Here is a 23,917-nt window from a genome sequence, read left to right on the forward strand (position 1 = left end):
CACCATCAAATCAATTATCAAATAAAAAGAACATGGTACCACAACAACCTGCCGAGAGCGGGCGCCCACCAAAACTCTCAGCCCAGGTAAGGAGGACATTAATCAGAGAGGCAGCACAGAGACCAAAGGTAATCCTGAAGGAGCTGCAGAGTTCCCAAGCAGAAACTGGATCTGTCCATACGACCACAATAAGCCGTACACTCCATAGAGGTGGCCTTAATGGAAGAGTGGGCAGAAAAAAAGTCTTTACTTGCACACAAAAATTGTAAGGCTCGTGTTGAGTTTGCCAAAAAAAAAAGACATGTGGGAGACTCTCCAAATGTATGGAAGAAGGTGCCGTGATCAGAAGAGACCAAAATTGTCTGGCACCAAATCAACACAGCTCATCACCCCAAAAACACCATCCCCAGAGTGAAACATGGTGGTGGCAACATCATGCTGTCGGGATGTTTTTCGTAAGCTGGGACAGGGAAAATAGTCCGAGTCGAGGGGGAAAATGGATGGTGCTAAATACAGGGATATTCTTGAGCAAACCGTGTTTGTATGTCAGTGATTTCAGACTGGGACGGAGGTTCATCTTCCAATCAGACAATGACACAAAGCATACTGCTAAAGCACTCGAGTGGTTTAAGGGGAAACATGTAAATATTTTGGAGTGGCCTCATCCAATTGAGAATCTGTGGTCAGACTTGAAGATGGTTTCCTCTGGTGAACAACAATCTAATGAAGGAGCTGGAGCAGTTTTATCTTGAGGAATGGGCTAAAATCCCAGTAGCCAGATGTGGAAAGCTCATAGGGACTTATCCAAAGAGACCTGTAGCTGTAATTGCCACAAAAGGAGTCTCTACAAAAGTATTGACTTTAGGGGGGGGAAATAGTTATGTACACTGAAGTTTTCAGTTATTTTGACCTATTTATTTGCTTCACAATAAAAAGAAAACCAAATGTTCACAGGTGTAGGCATGTTCTTTACATGAACTGATGCAAACCCTCAAAAAAATAAAAAGCCAGCAAAACACAATATGGCAAGGGGGTGAATACTTTCATAAGCCACTGTATAAATTGTTATGTGGCCAACAGACTCATTGCAAAAAAACCCCCACCATACTAATAGTCATGAGCGAGCATGCTCGTATTCAGATCAGGCATTCTCCGCATGCGTAGCGGCTGTGTATTGCTACACATGCGGCCGCTTGTACATGAGCATTTAAGTCGAGCACACTGGCTACTCTATCCGAACTCGAGCACGCTCAGATAACTCCATAGCCGAGCATGCTCGCTCATCACTACACAGTAACAACTCACATTTATCTGCGCACGGTTCTACAGGATTAAAAAATAACGTCAGTCCCTGGATCATTTCATTTTTTTTTTTTTTCCGCTTTTTAAACTTTATTATTTTGTCCTCTTCTGCTTAACAGTGATAGACACCCACGTACATACATACCACAAGTGCCCCGCAACTGTTGGGATGACATGAGTGCTGGCGATACGCAGGGGAGGGGGGGAAATAAAATTATATTATATAGGCAAAAACAAATTCTAAAAAGTCAATAAGAAACAAAATAAAAACATTTGCAGAGCCATGACCTCTTGCACACAGACATCTCCTGGGTAGCCTAAAGGATGTAGCAACAACACTGTGCTGAAAATGGTGCCGCAAACCAAAAATGCATCTTCTGCTCTATACTTTGCATCTTTTATAGCTTTATATATACAGTATATATATCTATATATTTTATTTTTTTTTCAAACCTTTAAATGACATCACAAAAAGCCATCCGCACAAACAGCAGCAGTACTAGTAGTGAGCGCACTCCGGCTTAGCAGAGACGCCATGGTGGAAATGCAGCCTTATCACAGATTATTTCTTCTTTTTGGGAGGTTGAGACGAGGCATCGTGGGGCGAGGGGTGATGGTCTGGCTGAGGTAAACATAACATGGAACACACATGATCACTGGAGCTAGACCGTGGCATGACCCTTAAGTGAATACTCCAGTCTGGCATAAGGGAGGAGGGTAAAAAGCTACAAAATATATTTAAAAAAAAAATTAAAAATTTAACCCAAAAACCAAAACCAGAGGCCCACTGGACAAAGAAAATTAGCAGAAAAGGGACATTTCTCTGGCTGAAAACTTCCACGGAAGTTAAAACGTGAACCAAACCAGTCAGACTGTCAGTTTTTTTTTTCTCCTTTTGTTTTTTGTGGTTTCTTTATTTTTATAATTTTTTTTTTTTTTTTTTTTTGCCTTTTCCTTATTTCAAATATCGCTTAAAGGTATATAAACAGGAAAGAGAGAAGTGATTTGTAGGAAATTAAAAAGTAAAAGAATAGTTTAGCACCGACACTTGCAGGTCGGCAGCGAGAATTTCAGAGATTCTGTGAGGTGCCATTTATTTTTACATTTTGCTTTGCCATCCGTTTGTATTCACCTTGATAGGTCCATAGAAATGGAGAACGAAAAAAAAAAAAAATCCAAGTGTGCCCCTGCCCTATACGGCAGAAGACTGGTCTCTTTATAATCCTATAGCTCGGGCCCAGCAGGACGCTTGCCAGCCCAACACTACTCCATTTGTGGCCCAAGTTAGCAAGGGAGGAGGGGCAGCAGGAGAGGCCGAGAAACAAGAGCGCAGCAGGGTCTAAGGGTTAGGCCGTGAGAAAGGAAAGAAAACAAGCACACGTGGGTGAGAGCATCATGACTCTTCATTCCCGGAGTCGTCATCATCATAACAGTCGGCATCCTCCTCCTCCTCATCTTCATCGTCTATGTCGTCATCGTACAAGTCGTCGTAAAGCAAGTCTGAGCTGTTGTCACTAGAAGGCACTTTGGTTTTAATGCAATATTCTGCCAAGGTGGTGGGAACTTTCACGCCGTCTTTCTCCGCTTCTGCTTTAGTCGCTGACACTTGTTTCCTGTGCATTAGGACAACAGACACAAATGTTGTAAAACTAAGATATAACACCCATCTCAAATACTTACTGCCCCCATGTACAAGAATAGAACTAATAGGAGCAGTATTATAGTAGTTATATTCTTATACATAGGGAGCAGTATTATAGTAGTTATATTCTTGTACATAGGGGGCAGTATTATAGTAGTTATATTCTTGTACATAGGGGGCAGTGCTATAGTAGTTATATTCTTGTACATGGGAGGCAGTATTATAGTAGTTATATTCTTGTACATAGGAGCAGTATTATAGTAGATATATGTACAAGAATATAACTACTATAATACTGCCCCTATAACTACTCTAATACTGCCCCCATATGTACAAAAATATAACTACTGTAATACTGCCCCATTTTGATAAAAATGTATGGTGATGACAAGTCTCTATACAGATGACAGCCTGCTCCCTACGGGCAGAGAAACAACTCACCTTATGATTTCTGCATATTCCTTGTCTTTTCCTTTACTGTCCCTCCATTTCCTGAACATTACAGAAGCGTCTACATTGGCCGGGGAGAAAGTGTTTGGTTCATTCAGCAGTGAGATCACACTCAGCAAGATAGTCCTGGGAGGAGACACGGTGGGATGACGGTTTTGTATACAGGTGGCATAGTAGTCGTACATACAGACAGTAAGAGGTGGCCACACAACGCCTATGTGAATGAGACCCTATTACATTAAAGCTTACTCATTCTAGAAGTACTTAACACTTACCTGACATTTTGGGTGGGGTTCCACCTCTCTGATGGCAGCTCTCCACTCTGTGGGTCATCTACAGGTGGGTGAAGGATAGAGATGCAGACATCGCCATTCTAAGAAACAGAATAAAGTCAGTAGAGACGCCTCAGGGATTCATTACATCACTCAATCACGAGAATCCCCTTATGGTTTTTATTTTCTGATGACATTCCTTTTAACACGCTTAGCTTCTAAAGTTAATGAATGCCACTGCTCTGTTGGCTCTGTTCTAGTCTGTACGGCAAAGCTAACAGAAACGGGAAGTAAAAGAATGTGGGCTGTGTGATAACTGCAATATTTAAAGGTTTGTTTTGACTCCTGCTGTATCATTTGGTTCATGTCTTACCTCATATATATTGGGATGCCACATCTTTGTTAAGAACCGGAAAGTTGGAGGAGAGTACGGATAGTCTATGGGGAATTTTATGTGAGCCTGTAAAAGAAGAAAAAAAGATTGATTTATAAAAGTTGGGATTTATAATGTTAGACATGGGGCATCCTGAGAATCCATTAAGGATAATGCTAATTTGATAGACGCAGTGCGTGGTAGTGTCCTAATAGGGATCAGCAACTTGCAGTTGTAAAATAACAGGAGTGCTGTGACTCCCTGCAAGGGGAAGGATAGCTGTACGTGTCACCATATGCATCATTACAAACCCTCCTAGATCTCATATCACAGTGCTGTCAGCTCTCACCTTCCTTTCACACTGACTGCTGGGAGATGAAATCAGGAAGGGTTTGTAAATGATACACAACAGCTCTGCTATAACTCTACATAGGAGTGAGATTGTACCTGCAGTAACTAACCTTAGTAATGCAATATATAGAACAAATCAGTCTTCTTCAGAGTACCAATATTTGTGGTTTAGGGGGCTTTAGAAGAACCCCCCCCCCCACCCCAAGCTCCCATCAGCACCACTCGATCTCATTGCGAGTGCATGTCCCTTTCATTTCAGTGTTGCTGTCAGATTGCTGCTCGTTAACCATTTTAAATGCTCCTGTCAATCAGAGCTAGCTGCGGTCACTGCTGTTACAAGCAGGTATGTAACAGTCAGTACCCACCATGTATGGAGAAAGTTAAACTCCAAGCCCGCTCAAATTACAAGCGTGTGATGAAAATATATGTCACAAGTCGTTAAGGCTATGTTCACACTAGTTTTTTTCCTGCAGCAAAACAGGATTTCTTGGCAGGAAAGAAGCGCTGTCAAAAAACACAGGTTTTGATGCGATTTTCAGGATCTCAAAGGTCAGCTTTGCTTCCACCACAGAAGCATGAACACAGGTCACCAATGCAAGACATATGTGAAACTATATTAACCAGAATTACAAATGTAACAGTGGGGCGGGGGGAATTGTTCCGGAATAGTTTTTTTAAGACATTAGCAGTGCATTGAGTTTGTAAGACACCATTTTTCACACTTTGGTCTGCCACATGGGTTGCTCAAAAATTGTTCAATTTTACACCTCTGTGGGCCACAATATCACACCTAGGTCAGCCAGTGTTTACATTGAACACATCACTAAAATTAAACTGTCCTAATCCAAACCGCCATCTCAGGTGACAAGGTGGTAAAAATGACACAAAAATAAATGTTTCACATACTGCTGTACTTGCTTTTTTTCCACTAAAAACGCAGCAAAACCTGATAGCCATGTTCACACTATGCATTTTTTCAGCATTACTTTCAATGGATGAAAAACGCTGAAAAAAAAACTCTGAAATGACATGCTCTATTGTGCAAGAAACCATGCAAAGCACAAAATACTGATAACACAAAAACTAATGTGTGTGCATGAGATTTCTGAAATCTCAGACTTTCCTAGTACTGTAAAAGGCAACTGAAAATTTGCATTAAAAAAAACAAAACAAAAAAAAAAAAACACACCACACGTGATGTGAACATTGCAGATTGGGTATATAGCAGCAATATCAGACCCGACACAGACCCTTTCACTGAAGTTGTGCATAAAGCAGAGCTGCTCCAGCAATCTCAATTACATTCAGCATCCAGGTAATGTGAGATCAGCGACTAGGACCCCTTCATATAAACATGCCTCATGTGCATGAACGCAGCCCATAGGTAACGAAAGGGTTAATCTTGGGGTCATTGAATGGATGAGGCAGAAACAGGCAGATTACTCTAGCGATGGGCTCCCTGCCAGGCTATTTATTGCTTGCAGCTCTGTCAGCACATGGCGACTCAAGACCAACTTTACAAGGCCAGAGCCAAGGCCGCACCGGCACACCATCAACACGGAGGGGTCAGGCCGACTGCTCTATAGGCCTAAAACACATACACATAAGAATGGAAAAAAAAAGTGACGTATTATGGGGAAAATTAAAGGATCCTGCACAGACCTTCCCTTGCACCTGCTGTGTACTGCTGCACTGGAAATAAGCCAGAGGTCACCATGCCACCAGGTTGGTGCTGCCTCATTCGAAAGGAGCACAGACCCCTATTCCAGCGATGTGTCACTTACTGAGCTGCTAGGTGCAGCTTTGGCAAGAAAAAAAAAAACAAAAAAAAAACTGTTTTCTCTGCTGCAGATCTATCAGTTCTCTGAATGCTGAGCTCTGTATAACCCTGCCCACAGCACTGATTGGCAGCATTATATAGACCTCATGAATATGGATGACTACCTGGCAGCAGGTTTACTAGTCCTCTAGTGATAAAATAAGTTTACTCAGCAGGAGGTTATCAAAACTATAGCAAGCAGCACAGTAAGTGACATCACTGGTGTCAGGCAAAAGGTATTTTTGCCCGAGTTTTAAAAAATGAGAGATGTTTTAAAAAAGAAAAAAAAAAAACCACCCCCTATCTGTTTGTAAGTGAAGACATAGAACTCACTTTTGCTTTTCCCCAAACCAGGAATTTTTATGACCCGCCATAAAACCTCAGTCCAGGGCAAGCGCTGGTACAAACCGGAAAATCCCTCCAAAAATTTCCATTTTTTAATTGTACAAATGTTTTATGCCAATTTTAATCACGCACAGGTCTGACAGAAACATCGGAACCACGTTTTTGAATGCTTACCTTTTTCCCATTACAATAGTATAACTTGCATAACTGAGGAATGACCGGGAACTGAGATAATGGATTCTGAGCTTCTGAGCGTCATAGAGGTTTCATATTTAATATCTATCTTCATGAATATTGGTGACGGTCAAGATGATATCTCCCTCTTGGATGTGGGACCCCCCCACACCAAGATATGGAATCTGAAGGATTTTTTAGGTCTTCTGCAGCTGGGTGGGCTCGCAAAGCCGAGCCCCCCTTGTAAGGTAAATAAGGGGTGTTCCCCAGAGTTTTGGCTGCTTGCTAAAAACCAGATCGGCCATTTTTCAAGCCATTCCAACCAGGGACGCAGACGCATGCACTACACGCTGCGTGAAGGAATCAAGTCTAATTTCCAGGGAGCCGTCCCCCCCACAGAATCTGAGACCATCACCTTGTGAAGCAGGTTTTGCTATTACTTATCCCTTTTATTTTAATAACTGTTTATGCATACATGTAAATTGTCTCCTTTATAATATCTTGTATATATTTTGTAAACACTGCCCACCTTTTGGGAGTAAATCATTAATTATTTACCAGTTTCTTTCTTCTTGTCCTATGTCGAGCAAACACGTTCCTCACTCGCTAATTCACGTTACCTACCAGGTACCCGATCCACCTGTTAAGCGATCGGTGGTGGCAGTATACCAGTATTTATGTGATATTGTGGTTTGAGGGTGGCTGGTCGGAGGTATATATACGTTCCTGGAAGGAACTGGTGGTATATATACTTCCTGTCACATCACGTGCCGCAATAGTCGACATAAATTAGAGCAGCTGCACCCGTGCTTATCCTCTGTCAATACCGTGTTTGACCAGCAAGATAAGGGGGCGCCAGAGAGCTGCAAGGTCTGACCCAAGAGTGGGTGTTGTTTTCATGACAACTGGAATCAGGGTCTGTCTTTACATCGTACGGTTATCAGATTAAGTGGCAAAAACCTGGTGGAAAGGTCAAAGGGCCCGATGCAGTACTTTAATCTGCTCTCGTCAGAGTAGAGAAGTACACCTGCAGGAGCGCGATGCTGCGATTATGTTAATGACGTAGGACGCATCATCCACACAAAGCAAGAAGGAGGAAAGCATCAAAAGAATAAGGGAGGCGCCAGACCACCCCCCTGGTGAGTATAATAAAAAGGTCTTCTTGTCTTGTAGGTCGGGTTGGGGGCATATATACAGTATGCTATAATGCTGTATATCAGGCCTGCAAGGTGGTGGGCTTCGCTCATATTGGTCAAACCTGGTGACAGGTTCCCTTTAAGATGGAGGGTGGGGAGGGGGTTGAGAAAATGACAGGCCTGCTCTGAAATTTGAGATTTATCTTGCTAAAATCCACAAGCTCCCCGATTTGGATGCCCTTTTAAGTCTTGTGCTGTGTCACTCAATTGCAGGGATGTTTACATTTGTAGCTAGTGGAGCGCAAGGTGTGAAATTTCTGCATGCGGCCAACTGCGTGTGTCTTCAGAGTCTTCTCTGGTTGCTGTGCGCTTTCACCCGTCCCTCCCAGATGCTGCCAATCACCGCTCAGCAGCTGATCTAGCAGTGTCAGATGTTGCTGAGATGTGATTGGCAGTGTCTGGGAGGGCGGGATGAAAGCGCACAGCAACCAGAGAAGACTCTGAAGAAGAAACACCCACTTGACTGCAAAGCAGAGATTTCACATACTGCACTCCAAAAGCAACAAATGAGAATATCTTGGCAATGGAGTCACACAGCGCAAGATGGAAAACAGCAGCAGAATTAGGAGAGCTCTGGGATTTTTTTTTACTAGGTTTTTAAGCGACAGCTCCTCTTTAAACATATATTCATTAAAACAGATCCCGTATTAATACGAGTGCTGGAAACATTAAGTGGAAGAAAAAGAAACAAACATCCACCTATATCAACAGATTCGGCAGACTAATGTGTGCCGGTGCCTCAACATCTTCCTGCAACTCAACGCTAGCTACGTCCATACTGCAAGCAGCTTACCACAACTGGACGTTCAGTTACAATTCAAGGAGTTGTGCCTGTGTCACCCGCAGTGTGGAGATCGGACCTAGCTCCAACCCCTCAGATGCTGCCATCAATAGTAACATTGGCAACGTGAAGAGTTTGACAGAGGGAGATCACTCCCTCTGTCATCCCATCCGCAGCTCTTCAGAATGATTGCCTGGAGAAGAAAATGTGATCGCTTACCATGAGACCAGTGTCCTGCCAACAGTAAAGCATCCCAAGACCATTTGTGTGGGGGATTCTCACTCATAATTTTGTCCAAGAACACTGCCATGAATAAAGAATGGGATCCAAGCATTCCCCTAGAGAAACTTCTCCCAACCATCCAGGAGCAATGTGGTGATGAACAATGCTTTTTGCAGCATGAAGACCATGGCACAAAGTGATAATTAAGTGACAAAAAAAAAATAAAAAAAGTTTAAAATTTTGGGCCCATTCTCAGGAAACTTTCCAGATCCAAGTCCCATTGTGAACTTGTGATTAATCCTCAAAACAGCAGGAGGACAAAAACCACAACAGAAATTGTGATAAACTCCAAGAACTGATTAGACTAATGGACTGTCAGGACTTGGCTCAGGAGCGGATATCCAGCTGCCAAAACGAAGGGCAGAGGTCTTGAAAAATAAGGGTCAACTCTAATTATTGAGTCTTTCCATATGCAAATTGCCTCTTCAGAGAAAAAGAGGACTTTTACTCTATAGCGCCACCTATTGGAAGTAGCAATTCTACAAGTCACAATCTACCCTTTAACGAGTCGTGCAATATGACTTAAGATAAAAGCCAAATCAGAATCTCAATTTGCAGACACGGTGTTTCGGGCTGTTGGCCCTCGTAAGTGCAAAGTATGAGAATTGATTTGGCTAGGTGAGAGGCTCTGGACTGAGGTCTAAGGGGTAACGTTTCTCCTTATGGAGAGTGACACACCAGCTCTGGCACGTCAAGGTAAGGAGGCTTATTCGCCCTGCAATATTTCCATAAACTTGAAGGGCCCCATTCATCAAGACTGGAGTTATTCTCACCAGTCTTGACGAGCGGGTGTGCTGGAGTCAGACGCTCTCGATTTATGAAAAGGTGCCCGCTTCTCCATGAATCTGAAGCATCTGGTGAGTGTCAGTGCCCTATGCCAGATATCTCTCTCCAGTTAGGTACTGCAGTGAGATTTATGGCTCGTCATGAGTTAAACAGGCTGTGGCATCATACTCCTGTCACATCCCAGCGTCACCCATTTCGGTGGAGCTGAGAAAAGTGGTGTGAAGACACCAAGAGTCACAGTATGTAGATGCAACTCAGAGTTGCACCTAAATTTTGAAACTTTTCAAAGCTTTTACACCAGAATTCTGACGAAAAAGCATTGATGAATCGGGGCCAAAGTATTAACCAATAAAAAGTAGACCAGAAATTGGCAAAGTGCAACCTAGAGACCACATCCAGCAGAGGGATGAGGACAGCCAAGGGCCAGTGGTACACCGCACCACGTTGCTGCCCCCCTCCTTCACCTAGCGTCTCAATTTCAATGGCATCTGCATCCATAGGATATGGATACCAGCAAATTCAGTGATCAGGAAACCTTTGGCTTCCCGATACATAATTCAGCTCTTGTCACTGGTCTCTGGTCAACGGGTGTGACATCCCCAGATCAATCTAGATGTGCGGAGATCCAGTACACTATACGGAGGGAATGGGGTGAGGAGAGTAAATTCTATTCCAGTTATTGGAAGTGTGGGGGCCCATCATACTGTGTGTATGAAGCTGAGAGACTGGCAGCGAGCGTAGGATCTATTGATCAAGGTACATCTACACTTTAGGCTCAATGACAAGAGTATATATGATTTGCAGCATAAAATAAATGTAAAACAAGCAGAATTTATTTTGGCCCTACACAACAGTCAGAGTCTTGTGGCCCCTTGGGAAAATTAGTTGCCAACATAAGCCGTAGAAACATCTGCCTAAAAGATCTAAATACACTGGGGCAAACTTTGTCTCAGAACTTGTTAATTATCGTATAAGTTATAAAAAAAAAAAAAAAAAGAAAAAAAAAAAAAATTATCCACTGAGATAGGACTTCCTTTTATTTGCTTTTCGCAGTCCCCTCAGGGTCGCAATGAGACCCCATTCGCTTGTACTACCATGAAGCAGCGACAGGTGCCACGGCCAAAGTCGCCGTGTAGTCCCAACACAAGGCTGGAGTCCCACGATCGTATGAAGAATCGCTCCGATTTTCAGCCCTGAGAGAAATCTGTTTTTTAGTGCTTGTGTAATGTGAGTGAAATCAGAGTACGAGATTTTTTTCCTCACATGCATGGCGTATACAAGGAGCTAACATGATCTTTTACATACAGTATGTGAAATTAAGCTATTTACCCCAAAGAATTACAGCAATCTTACATAAAGATATAGACATAATGATAAATAGCTAGAATGATTGAGAGATTCCAAAAAATGAAGACAGCACTCCTGTAGAAGTTCCAGTGATTTATTAGCTCAAAAGGAGCTACGGCAATGTTTCGGCTCTGTGTTTGAGCCTCTCAAGCACCCGTTTTAAATTAGTGTGTTTGCTGGTGCTGTTTGGACTTTGTATATCTCTCAATCATTCTAGAAAAAATAATGTCACAAGCTCCATACATAATAAACTTACACCATATTTTATCCTAATAAATAGTTTATTTCTCTCGCTTTTCATGTCTTTCAGGTATCCATTTGTGGACTACAGCGGATTCCCATAGTTTTTTGTTTTTAAATCAGTTGGTGAACCAGGAAATGTGTAGGGGAGTGTTAGTCAAATAAAGTGTGTGTGTGTGTGCGTGCGTGTGTCTGTCTGTCTTTTTAAATACTGGGGGTATCTGATAGACGCCTCTCCATTACTGGGTTTGATGGCAGCTGTGATTTTTGACACTTATCACAGCTCATTTCTCACTGACTTTGATCAGAGCGCCATCAAGTTTCTCCACCTTTTTTCCTTATTACAGTGGCAGAAAAGTGGATGACATTTGGTAAAATCTGTACAAAACTCACATCCCCTAGGGTGGATTTTAATAACCGCAATGTTAATTTATGCATCACCGTATGGAAAGCTTACAAGGAAGTTTACAGTAAATCCACATCCAACAAGGACTTTCATAACTCCATTTTGGATCACGTAAAATCATATTTATGCACTTCTTACATCAAATGAGCAAAACGGTCATTAAACTACCACTGATCGGCAGATAAGTAGCAGATAGATGGTCGTTCAACAACGTAAATCAGGTGGTGTAAACCGGCCTTGAGATAGAAGATCCTATGTAGGGGGCAGATTGTGTTTTAGGACAGGGCTGTAAAAGGAGGTCACTTCTCTGATAGACTCGTCTCCCATAGCAATGAATCGGGGGGAAAAAAAATTAGTGTGGCCTCCTCTCCAGTCACTGCAGGTCGGGCATTAATCAGGATGGATGTGATACTGCCTTTCATCAATCCCTTAAACCAAACTGGTCGCTAAGGGCAACTACTCTATTTTCCCTTCAGCAACAGTTTTAATAATTCTTCCCAAGTGATTTATCAAGATTGTAAGGGAAAAACAAAAACCAAACAAATTAAAAACCCTGGTTGTCCATAGCAACCAATCACATCACTGCTTTTACTTTTTAATGTGTACTGGGAAAATGAAAGCTACCCTGTGATTGGTTGCCACGGACAACAAGGCTCGTGTTGGTAAATAAGGCCTCGTTTACCAGGAACTGAAACTAGCTACCCCTCCTATAATCAGCATTCCCGGAGAGCGAAACTTGCTAAATTGCTGAAAGACGATTTAGTGACCCACCCGCCTCATCACAACGTCACTCTTAAGTAATCCCTCAAACAATTAAGGTCTTAAAAAACAAACCTCACAAAACCCAGCTTCAACTATGGAACAGTGAGAACTATTTGGACAACACCTTCTTAAAGGGCTTGTCCAGTAGTCCAACAACCTCTTCTCCAAGGGCGTAACAAACAAACAGACGGGCCCCATGTGGGAGGAAGCACATTCAGCTGAAACACACTGGGGTGCAGAGACCCGAAGGGTCCCTGCACTGCAATACAAGCTGCCAGCCAGAGGCCAGCATCTGACTTCGGTGTGCCCATGACAGTGATAGCATGCTTGCTGGTCGCTTACACGCTGAGGTCAGATCCCGGCTACAGAAGACGACGCCGTGTGGCGTTGGAACGGGGGCAAGGTGAGTAGAATAGTTTTTTATGCATTAAAGAACAGTGGAAGAATGGGGGTAATACATACTAGGATGGGCCCTGGATGGGGGACATTACTACATAGTGGGGGGGAAGAGGGTAACAAGTATGTCCTTATAGGATTTAGAACACTACAAGGGCCCACATCTGACCAACATGGGGGGCCTCCCAGGTCCAAATTTTTCATTGGGGCTCATCGGACCCACTGCATGCACAGTGATGCTGTGTAGTTACCAGAATCGTCAAATCGCATGCACGACTCCCAGCGTTGCAAAGCTTTACTGCCGGCGTGTCATACTGCGCAAGCGGCCCATAATGTCAGCGCTCGCCGGGAGCGGCACCAGCCCTGACTGATGCGGTGCCGCCCATGACTGAATACGAGGATCACACCCCTATAACTGAATGAGCAGGTATGATTATAAGTATATAAAATGTTACTCATTATAGTTGCACCAAATTTTAATGAAAAAAGCGTTTTAGTGATGCACATTACATCACTAACAACGCAATGGGGGCAGTTTACATAGTAGATAGGACATGACAGGTTTCCTTTAACCAATGCCCATAATCATTGCTGATTCTCCAGTTTTATGGAGTACTTTGCAGCATTAGTATATTTAGCTTTTCTCTACACATTATGCACCATTTTTTTTGACTATTTTTCCTTGACACATTTGCTTAGCCAGATATTTCTAGACAGATTCACAAAATTCTAGATTTTTACCAAATTTTCCTTTTTTTTTCCCTTTTAATCCCTACCTACAGTTATGGAGTCTGGCAAAGTTTTTCAAACTTTAAGATAAAAGTTCATCAAGTAAAAGATGGTCTTCGGCACCAAACTATATGTAGTATAATCCCAAACCCCTTGCAGTAACGGCGTTAAATCATCAGGATTCCGGTGGTGCAGTGTTTAAAGTTATATCAAATATATAAATGAGAGAAGGAAAATGCAGCACTCACCAACTTCCTTAAGAACAGTCCTTTATTGCAAAAAGCAGACATGAGAGTGGCGTGTGCGGGAATCAAAGGACAACGGATTTTTGTTTTGTGTCTTACGGGACCCGTGGAAGTGTTGAGTAAGAGAAATGGCCATCGTCCTTTGATTTCCCCGCACCCTCTGCACGCCGCTCGCATGTCCCGCTAGTTGCAATAAAGGACTTTTCTTAAGGAAGTTGGGAAGTGCTGCATTTTCCTTCTCTCGTCATCTATGCAACCTTTAAAAGGATTTGCAAAAACAAATCAAAAATATTGCTGCAAAGTTCAGAAACATAAGGAATTTTTTTCCCCCACTGTAGATAACTACATAAAGCTGAAGTGTCTCTTAACCAAAAGACATAAGTCCACTTGTTGTGTCAACACGACTGCCCTCATTTCGGAGAATGATCGGTCATCAGCTGACCCCCACCCCACCCGAGGGCCGCTGCCAGGGAATGTGGAACAGAAGGTAAACAGGGCGACCACGTTCACAGCAAACATGCAACATAGATAAGCGGTTATCAGGAGGGCACCAGCATTACAGGGTCAGGTGTCCTGTCATCAACAAATATAATATTTGAAGATATTTTACCCTACACAGAGGCTTGTACACGGATACCTAGTGATTGATCTGATGACCCACATAGCATACATGAACGCCCAGTGCCAGGGCTATGGCACCGGAGAGCTCGGACCTCTGGCACAGATCGTGCTCTCCGTACACCACTCATCTGGTCTCTTATCTACAATTATCCCTCCAAAATCGTGAAGGCTCCATTGTCCCTTAAAACAAAGCTTGATAACACCCCAAAATCTTATTTACATCACCCAGCTTTCCCCACTGATTATTTTCAGAGCACTGGGTGACATCCTACTTAGACCCAGTGATACTACAATGGTGATACTACCCAGCTTTCCCAGACTTTCTGTATACTTGGGTAAGTAGTGGGATGTAGTGCACTTGTGCAATCAGCAGCCATGGCCTGGATCAGAGATGACTCCAATCTGGGTCATTTCACTTCTTTCCATGCTTTGATCAGTATCACCCACATAGAATCTAAGTTGTTGGTCTCAGTCACAACTTCTAAACTGTTTCCAACTTTCCCAGACATCTGAATGGCAAATTTCTGCATTTCATATTCATGGAGCAGAAGCTGAAACCTGGAGGCTTATTTTTTACCTGGGGTCTTTATTAGACAGCACTGCATGCTCTTGCACGTTGAGGAGCAGTATAGGATCAGAGATGTAGAGGAAACCGGCCGTTCGAGATAGACACGCAAGTGTAGCGTCACAAGACATTGCCTGCCGCTGACTCACACGTCAAATCGCTGTTTTATAGACGCCATCAGCTCTGCTGTATCACAAGGCCAGTAAACATGGATGCCAGAGGGTGGGGAAACCCACAGGTAGCAAGTACATAGTATTCCTTCCGTCAAACCCTACCTATTCACAGAATGTAATTCATAGCAGACTTCACCAAAAGAGTCCCCTCCCTAGTAACCCCTCACTCCACAATGGTCGTATTTGCACCCCTAGCTAAGGAGTAGCTTGGTTTGAAGGAGCAATTAGGGTCCCTTTTCTAACTTAGCTAATTGTAGAAGTCTTAGAAAGGTGACCTTAACTTTTTAATTCATATAAACTTTGTTTTCCCACAGCAGTGTAAAGAAAGGTGTTTTTTATTCTTACAGTCATGACTATGTAAAAGGGCCTAAAATGTAAGCTTTAATACAGTCAATATTTATAGAGAATACATAAGAAAAGTGAAGTTTAGTAAGAGGTAGACAAAACTAGAGTCAAGATTTAAATCATTTTAAACATACTTGAAGCCCTCCATACTTTGCACTGCAGGCTGTTTGCAGAGAAGGAAAAAAAAAAAAAAAAATTCCCCCTCTAATCTTCTAGAATGGTTTGGTTACAGGAGCAGGTTTATTACGGTAGGGTAAGTCTCACCTTTTAGTGACAGCGCTGCCAGCTCAGATAGGAGCCTTGTCACAGAGCCGCAGTCAATCTGCAGATTAAGATTATAGACTGAGGCCGGTATCTGGGCACAGCCGGCCCTGCACAAGGACAGCGGGAGATGGAAACCGACACCACCACACTATGGCGGAGACACCACGCACACCAATGATACATGCCCCATGCTAGTGACTGCTGAGATAGATAGGCCTTCCCTTTATCAGCAGTGGGGGGATCCAGCCTGAAAATGAAGGTGCTGAGTCACTGGATTACAGCTGCTCCCCCTTTGAAAGTTTTTTTTCTCTGCACAGCAGCGCAATCAGCTGTAGATCCCTATTCACATGAATGGGTCCACGCTGCAGTTCTCTGCACTGGTGGGATGTCCAGGCACTGCTGTGCAGAGGAAAGAAAATGAATTGGCATCAGTGGGCTCCCAGATATTGCTATCTTACCAGGGGTAAATCCCATCACTTTATAATATGGGAATCACCCCTTAAAAAAGGGAATTTAAAAAAATCCCATGAAAATATTATATACCCAGACAAGTGCGATTTCGTGCAACTGATACAGATGGGCAAATAATTCCCCATTTACCTTTACTTCCCCCAGGCCAATCAGCTCAGATAGAAGAGTGTGTGTGTGTGTGTGCGTATGTGTATATGGGTGCAGCGACGCCCCCTAGATTGGTATAATTAGGAAATGTATAGTACAGACCAGCATGCACACAGCCACGGGACAGAGCCCAGCCACGGGACAGAGCCCAGCCACGGGACAGAGCCCAGCCACGGGACAGAGCCTCAGGGGTTGAATTTTTTGATAGAGCCGTGCAGACAAGGCGATGATCTGATGAGCCCCATACATCAGGAGGAGCGAGCCCCAGGACATAACATCTGCAGTGTGCAGGACTCTCTGAAGCCTGTTCCTACACGCACAGCATGTTCTCCTTACAGCACGGTGTGCACCACCAGCTCTGTCCCCACCATATTACAGGGGGGAGGGGGGCCAAGGATGAAGCATGCTTATATATAAAGGGGAATACACAATAAGATAAAGCTGGTTAATCGATGTGAAGGTGCTTAACAATTGCTTATCTTGCAGGATGCTGCCTGCAGTGTCAAGTATGGAGGTTTTCATCAATAACAAATACACCTTCTCTTTAAGAACTTCAACATTACAAACATTCTGTGCTTCTCAGTCATTCACAAGCCAGACTCGTCTATGGCCGATCAGTAACAATATATCTGAAAAACTGTAACCAAATGCAAGATTTAAAGTATAAAACCACCTTACTTCACACTGCAGCATGGGATTTTTTATTTTATTTTTTTTTTTAAATCAAGTTAGAAGCCTCACGGTTAGTTCACGATATACAGACCTTAAAGTACGTCCACCTGAACGCAGCCTTAGGGCTTGCTCACACGAGTGTATAACACAACCCAAAGTTATACTATGGGGCAGTGCAGATCCGACATTATACCTAATGATCGGATCGCACCAATTCAACTCTATGGGTGCGTATGAAACTCCGGACTGCACTCGGATGTCATTTGAGTGCAGTTCGATTTACTTGCAGAGACAATGGAGAAATTAGGTTCTCCATACCTGTGACACCATTCTCTGACGTGAGAATCGCAGCATGGTAATGTGATGCTCTGACAGAGTTTGAGCAGAGTGTCGTTAGCATAATTTGCCGGATTCTCTCACAAGAGAATATACGCTAGTGTGAGCGAACCCTTACAACCATACTATGGTATAGCCAATATGATTCCAACCAATAACCAGTAGTTGGGCAAAAGTAAGACGTCTCCAGCACAATAGGTACCGCACATCCAGCATTTCCATCATTGGAGTAATGAGTTGTACAGATATGACACATTACACAACAACCTCAATTAAACCCAACCAAAACTTTCGATGACCATTTCTGTGTTAGGGCAGGCAGCACTTTTTGGGTTGTTTTCCACAAGTGGATCCTTGGTTGACCTTACTGCCTCCTGGAGGCTACAGAAGGGATCTGCAGCTGTTGTGGAACTACAACTCCTAGCATACTGCTGGTCACCAGTAGGTAGTGCACAGATTCAAAAAAAAAAACCAAAAAAAAAAACCACACAATGGGGGAGGGTTGGCGGGACAGGTGAAACCTCAAGTCTATCATACAATAAGATATAAAATACATTATTTTTTGCATTATTGCTTAGTTATCGCTACAACAGCTTTCATCATGCGCTGGTAGACTGACCGTCAGGGAATGCTGGGAGCTGTAGTTTCACAACAGTTGTAGACTGATGATCCCTTAGGCTATAGCTGATTGGACACTTTGGACATCTGCACGGTTACTGGGAGATTACCTTCCAGCCTTGGCGGCATATGGTGGAGCTCAACCACATATCTTCCATAGATCAGTACAAGACATCCGGCCTTGGTTAGGACACAGACATCCAGTACTGACTGCAGAAGGCCGGGCCTCTACGCTCGTTGCCCCATTCACCTGCATTACGCTGCGACATTGCACCGGCACAGCGCCATCTTCGGCCAGGTGACCTCCACCCCGTCCTTAGAAGTACACCTATTCCACCTGACCATGAACAGGACTCTCCCCGACGGTTTGGGGTGTAAACAGATGTACCTTACACAGTGATAATCTTACATAGGTATGTGGTACGCTCCGCAGCATCGGGACCATACTCACCTTGAAGTACCCCCCCTCATAGAGGGTATTGGGAGGCCCAAAGATGGCCACCTCCCAGTTGTACAGGTCACTTTCGTCCACCAGGGTGATGCGGAAACCTTCCACCGGCTCCTCCTGCAGTGACTTCAGCTCCAGCATCAGCGCCTTCTGCGAGCTGGTCATCTGCTGCTGCGCCATGGCGGAGAGAACGGGCAGATCACCGAGCAGTCCTACGCAACGTACCGGCCCCCTCGTACTTCGCGAGCGTCAGCTCCGGAGACAAAACGTCCTGCGGGAGGAGGCACGGGCTGGCGTTACTGTGTCCGCAGCGACACTCCGAAAGTGGGAGGATATCGGCTTTGTGAGAGCAGAGTCCAAAAGGAGGAGCGTCAGCTCTTGGGCACACTCTGATAGAAGTCTATAGAGGTCCTGTGTCTCCGGAGAGTGTCAGCTCCTGGGCCCAGCCGTGTGTGGGGGAAGGGTGTAGAGAGTCACAGTGTCCCTTTGTCTCCAGCAAGTCTTAGCTCCTGAGCCCAGCGTAGTGTGGAGAAAGGGGTTATAGGCCCCTTTGCTTCTGGCAAGTGTCAGCTCCTGGGTCCAGCCTTGTGGGGGAGGGGAGTATAGAGTCACAGGGCCCCTTTTACTCCAGTGAGTGTCAGCTCTTGGGCCCAGGCTTGTGGGGGAGGGGTTATAGGGCCGCTTTGTCTTTGTTGAGTGTCAGCTCTTGGGCCCAGGCTTGTGAGGGGAGTATAGAGAGTCACAGGTCCCCTTTGTCTCCGGTGAGTGCCAGCTCTTGGGCCCAGGCTTGTGGGGGAGGGGAGTATAGAGTCAGAGGTCCCCTTTGTCTCCGGTGAGTGCCAGCTCTTGGGCCCAGGCTTGTGGGGGAGGGGAGTATAGAGTCACAGGTCCCCTTTGTCTCCGGTGAGTGCCAGCTCTTGGGACCAGGCTTGTGGGGAAGGGGAGTATAGAGTCACAGGTCCCCTTTGTCTCCGGTGAGTGCCAGCTCTTGGGACCAGGCTTGTGGGGGAGGGGAGTATAGAGTCACAGGTCCCCTTTGTCTCCGGTGAGTGCCAGCTCTTGGGCCTAGCCTGCTGCGGGTGTTATTAGGAGCAGCAGCCACAGTCTTGTCCCCTCCGGGGCTCTCAGGTCTCACTCTGGGGCCCCCTCGCTCTCCAGGCCTCACTCTGCTCCTGTGGGGCCCCTGGGCCCGGGCTGGGCGGCTTCTCTCTGTGTTTAGAATAAAGAGGCCTTACTGTAATACCCGGCCTAGAGTGTGCCGCCGGCCGGTTCTTGCTGCAGGAAGGGCAGACGGGATCTCGGCACTGCGCCCTTTCCTCCTGCAGGTGTGCGCGGACGGGTACGGCGTCCGGGGGTCCCTCACTCTCCGGTCTCCCGGCTGTACAGCTAAGCGAGGCGCTGCTAGTTCCTTTTGTGACGTCACAGCGTGTGGTGACGTCACGGCCCCGCCCAGAAGGGAAGAAGAATGGGCGGTACAGGAAGGGGGGCGGGGCCAGAGTCAGTGCTCGGTCTGATGACACATGGTGACTGTACTGTGTCAGGGCTGTGACGTCACCCAGTACTGTGTGTCCTGTGCTGTACCCAGCCAGGAGATCACAGGGGAGCAGGGACAAAACTATGTGCCCTGTCTAGCCTTGTCAGGAGTCACTGCAGAAAAAAATCAGCTCACCCCCACTAATACACAGGATAGCACACCATCCACAGCAAGCTGATACCGTGTTCACACATTGCGTTTTTTTTGTCCACCTTAGGTTTTTTTTTTGTGCAGAAAATCCGCTGTGTGCAACAGTTCAGGCCAAGTGGATGTGATTTCATGAAAACTCCGGGCTATTATGTGTTAAACTGGGCATTTTTTGGTACTTTTTTTCTACCCCTTTAGGCTCTTATGAGGCAACTGAAAAAAAAACGCCTGTAAAAAACACAGAATCCTGGACTTTCTGCACACAAAGAAACACATAAAAATAAAACACTTTAAATGCACACCAAAAACGCATTAAAAAATAGGGAAAAATGTATAAAAAAATCAGCAAAAGTCGAATAATCAGAGCAGATTGCTGTTATGTACCTTAGTGCAGACGTGCAGAAAAAAAGCTGCAGCTGAATTACAGTAAAATTTGGGTAAGTGAGAACACGGCTTAAAGAGTAACCGTCATTTTCATTTTTATTCCATAAATGAATAGTACACGTGAAAATAAGAAGCTGTGGAATATATCTTATCTTTCTCCTCCTGGACTAATCTATTACTTTCAATTCACGGATATTTTTATAAAATCTGTATGAAGACAGGTTTTCCCATTGCTGAAATAGGAGATGACATTTGGCACCCATAACGTTCTATGGAGGGGGAGGAGTAAGAGACAGATATTCTACTGCAAGTTCTCCTGAGATGACAGTAGGTGCTCAGAAAGTTCTATGGAGGAGGAGCTAGAGACAGACACAGACATTCTGCTGCCAGTTCTCCTGAGATGACAGTTGGTGCTCATAAAGTTCTATGGAGGGGGATGAGCTAGAGACAGACATTCTGCTGCAAGTTCTCTCGATATGACAGTTGGTGCCCATAAAGTTCTATTAAGGGAGGAGCTAGAGGCAGACAGACATTCTACTGTAAGTTCTCCTGAGATGACAGTTAGTGCTCATAAAGTTCTATGGAGGGGGAGGAGCTAGAGGCAGACACAGACATTCTGCTGCAAGTTCTCCTGAGATGACAGTTGGTGCTCATAAAGTTCTATTGAGGGAGGAGCTAGAGGCAGACACAGACATTCTGCTGCAATTTCTACTGAGATGACAGTTGGTGCTCATAAAGTTCTATTGAGGGAGGAGCTAGAGGCAGACACAGACATTCTGCTGCAAGTTCTCTCAAGATGACAGTTGGTGCTCATAAAGTTCTATGGAGGGGGATGAGCTAGAGACAGACATTCTACTGTAAGTTCTCCTGAGATGACAGTTAGTGCTCATAAAGTTCTATGGAGGGGAGGAGCTAGAGGCAGACACAGACATTCTGCTGCAAGTTCTCCTGAGATGACAGTTGGTGCTCATAAAGTTCCATGGAGTGAGAGGAGCTAGAGACAGAAATAGACATTCTGCTGCAAGTTCTCCTGAGATGACATCACTGTATGCATTACCCCTGTACTGTGACATCACTGTATGCATTATCCCTGTACTGTGACATCACTGTGTTTATTTACTATCTGCTATGACATCACTGTATGCATTATCCCTGTACTGTGACATCACTGTGTTTATTTACTATCTGCTATGACATCACTGTATGCATTATCCCTGTACTGTGACATCACTGTTTATTTACTATGTACTATGACCTCACTGTGTGCATTATCCCTGTACTGTGACATCACAGTGTATATTATCACTGTTCTGTGACATCACTGTATACATTATTCCTGTACTATAACATCACTGTGTTTATTCTTGAGACCACACTATGCATAGTATCCCACTCAATTATTATCAGCTCCGGCGGCGGCCGGCTGTAATCATTGAATGGCGCTGCACTGCACAGCTCCGTCCCATGTGCTGCAGGCGCTGCCGAGTACTGCACACATGTTCTTCTGAATATGAGCGGATGTGCAGTTCTCGGCAGCGCTTGCAGAACATCGAGCAGAGCCGCGCAGTGCAGCGCCACTAAATGTTTACATCCAGCCGCTGTGTTCCCATAATACCGGGATATGCCATCACATTGTGATTATTATCAGGGGGCAATGTCTTGTGAGACAGAACTCAGCATTACAGCCCTGGGACAATGTCACCCGCACTGCAGCTGTAGAGCAGACGGCTGCCTGGTCCTGCAATAGTTGGCATTCTGCAAATGCTTCAGTGACAGGCAGATCAGCGGGCGTCTAGTACCACAAGTGCGGTCACACTGTCACCCTGGTGTACAAGCAAGATATGTACGGACCATAGAGCACTCCCCATGTCAAAGTCATGACAAGAAACAGCATCTGAAATATCCACACCGTGTGGTACACTGTGATTATTGAAATGCACCCGCTGGTATAACCTGGGCATCTTCTGTGTATAATTATATATGTTTATATATGTACAGCTGGTATCAGTTATATATTTTCCTATATATAGTGATCTGTACCTCCTGGTATAATCTGGGCATCTTTTGTATATACAGTGGTGTGAAAAAGTGTTTGCCCCCTTCCTGATTTCCTATTCTTTTGCATGTTTCTCACACATAAATGTTTCACATCACAAAACAAATTTAAATACTAGAAAAAGATAAGTTTTTAAATGAAAGTCTTTATTATTAAGGGAAAAAGAAATCCGAACCTACAGGGCCCTGTGCAGGGGTGGATTAAGAGTAGCGAGGGCCCCGGGCAGTTTAGAAGGCGCGGCCCCCCCCCCCCACCTGATTTATCACATGTCACATGATCCCCTGTGATAGATCATGTGATAGTTCACATGAAATTAATTTGGCACAATATTAATGTATTAATTATAATCATTTTTTTTAGGCTGTGTGCCCACTATGCGTTTTTTAAGCGCTTCCGCAGCGGCAATTCCGCTGCAGAAATGCTTAAAAAACACTTGGTAGAAGGCCTGCCATGTTCCCCAATGATAATCCGCATGTGCTGTGCACATGCTGCGGAAATTTCCTCTGCAGATTATCATTGTGGAAAAATCCACAGCACTAACAATTATTTTGCGGAAGCGCTGCGCTTTCGCCGCCATTGACTTGCATTGGAACGCATGGAATCCGCATCACTGCATCTGTACATGCGGATAACATGCGGTTCAATGTGCGGATGGTACCCGGGTGTGGAGGACAGGAGACTCTCCTCCGGACCCGGGTACCATAGAACCTGTAAAAAAAAAAAGAATAAAATAAAAAATAAATGTTATACTTACCTTCTGATGGCCCCCGGTGTCTTTATGTGATGCGTCCTGGCTTGCCGGCAGCTCGCGGTAGACTAAAGGACCTGTGGTGACGTCATTTAGTCAGGTGACGGGTCACGCAACCGCTGATGTCGGCAGGCCATCAGAAGGTAAGTACAGTTATATGAAAAAGTTTGGGCACCCCTATTAATCTTAAGCTTAATGTTTTATAAAAAATGGTGTTTTTGCACCAGCTATTTCAGTTTGATATATGTAATAACTGTTGGACACAGTAATGTTTCTGCCTTGAAATGAGGTTTATTGTACTAACAGAAAATGTGCAATCTGCATTCAAACAAAATTTGACAGGTGCATAAGTATGGGCACCTCACCAGAAAAGTGACATTAATATTTAGTAGATCCTCCTTTTGCGATAACAGCCTCTAGTCGCTTCCTGTAGCTTTTAATGATTTCCTGGATCCTGGATGAAGGTATTTTTGACCATTCCTCTTTACAA

General features: G+C 44.5%; 1 protein-coding gene across 1 annotated transcript; it reads right to left on the reverse strand.

Annotated features, from left to right (window-relative positions):
* Positions 1 to 1,724: 1,724 nt before the first annotated feature.
* On the reverse strand, positions 1,725 to 20,026 carry UBE2R2 (ubiquitin conjugating enzyme E2 R2). The gene is made up of 5 exons (XM_073680420.1): positions 18,562 to 20,026; positions 4,040 to 4,126; positions 3,670 to 3,767; positions 3,386 to 3,520; positions 1,725 to 2,915 (listed from the first exon to the last, which is right to left on the reverse strand). Exons 1-5 carry the CDS (start codon positions 18,736 to 18,738, stop codon positions 2,696 to 2,698), a joined length of 717 nt encoding a protein of 238 aa, XP_073536521.1. The 5' UTR covers positions 18,739 to 20,026; the 3' UTR covers positions 1,725 to 2,695.
* Between the last annotated feature and the right edge of the window lie 3,891 nt (positions 20,027 to 23,917).

The sequence above is a fragment of the Phyllobates terribilis genome, unplaced genomic scaffold (assembly GCF_046119375.1).
Source record: "Phyllobates terribilis strain yellow unplaced genomic scaffold, ASM4611937v1 Scaffold_1__5_contigs__length_1240528914, whole genome shotgun sequence".
Lineage (NCBI taxonomy): Eukaryota > Metazoa > Chordata > Amphibia > Anura > Dendrobatidae > Phyllobates > Phyllobates terribilis.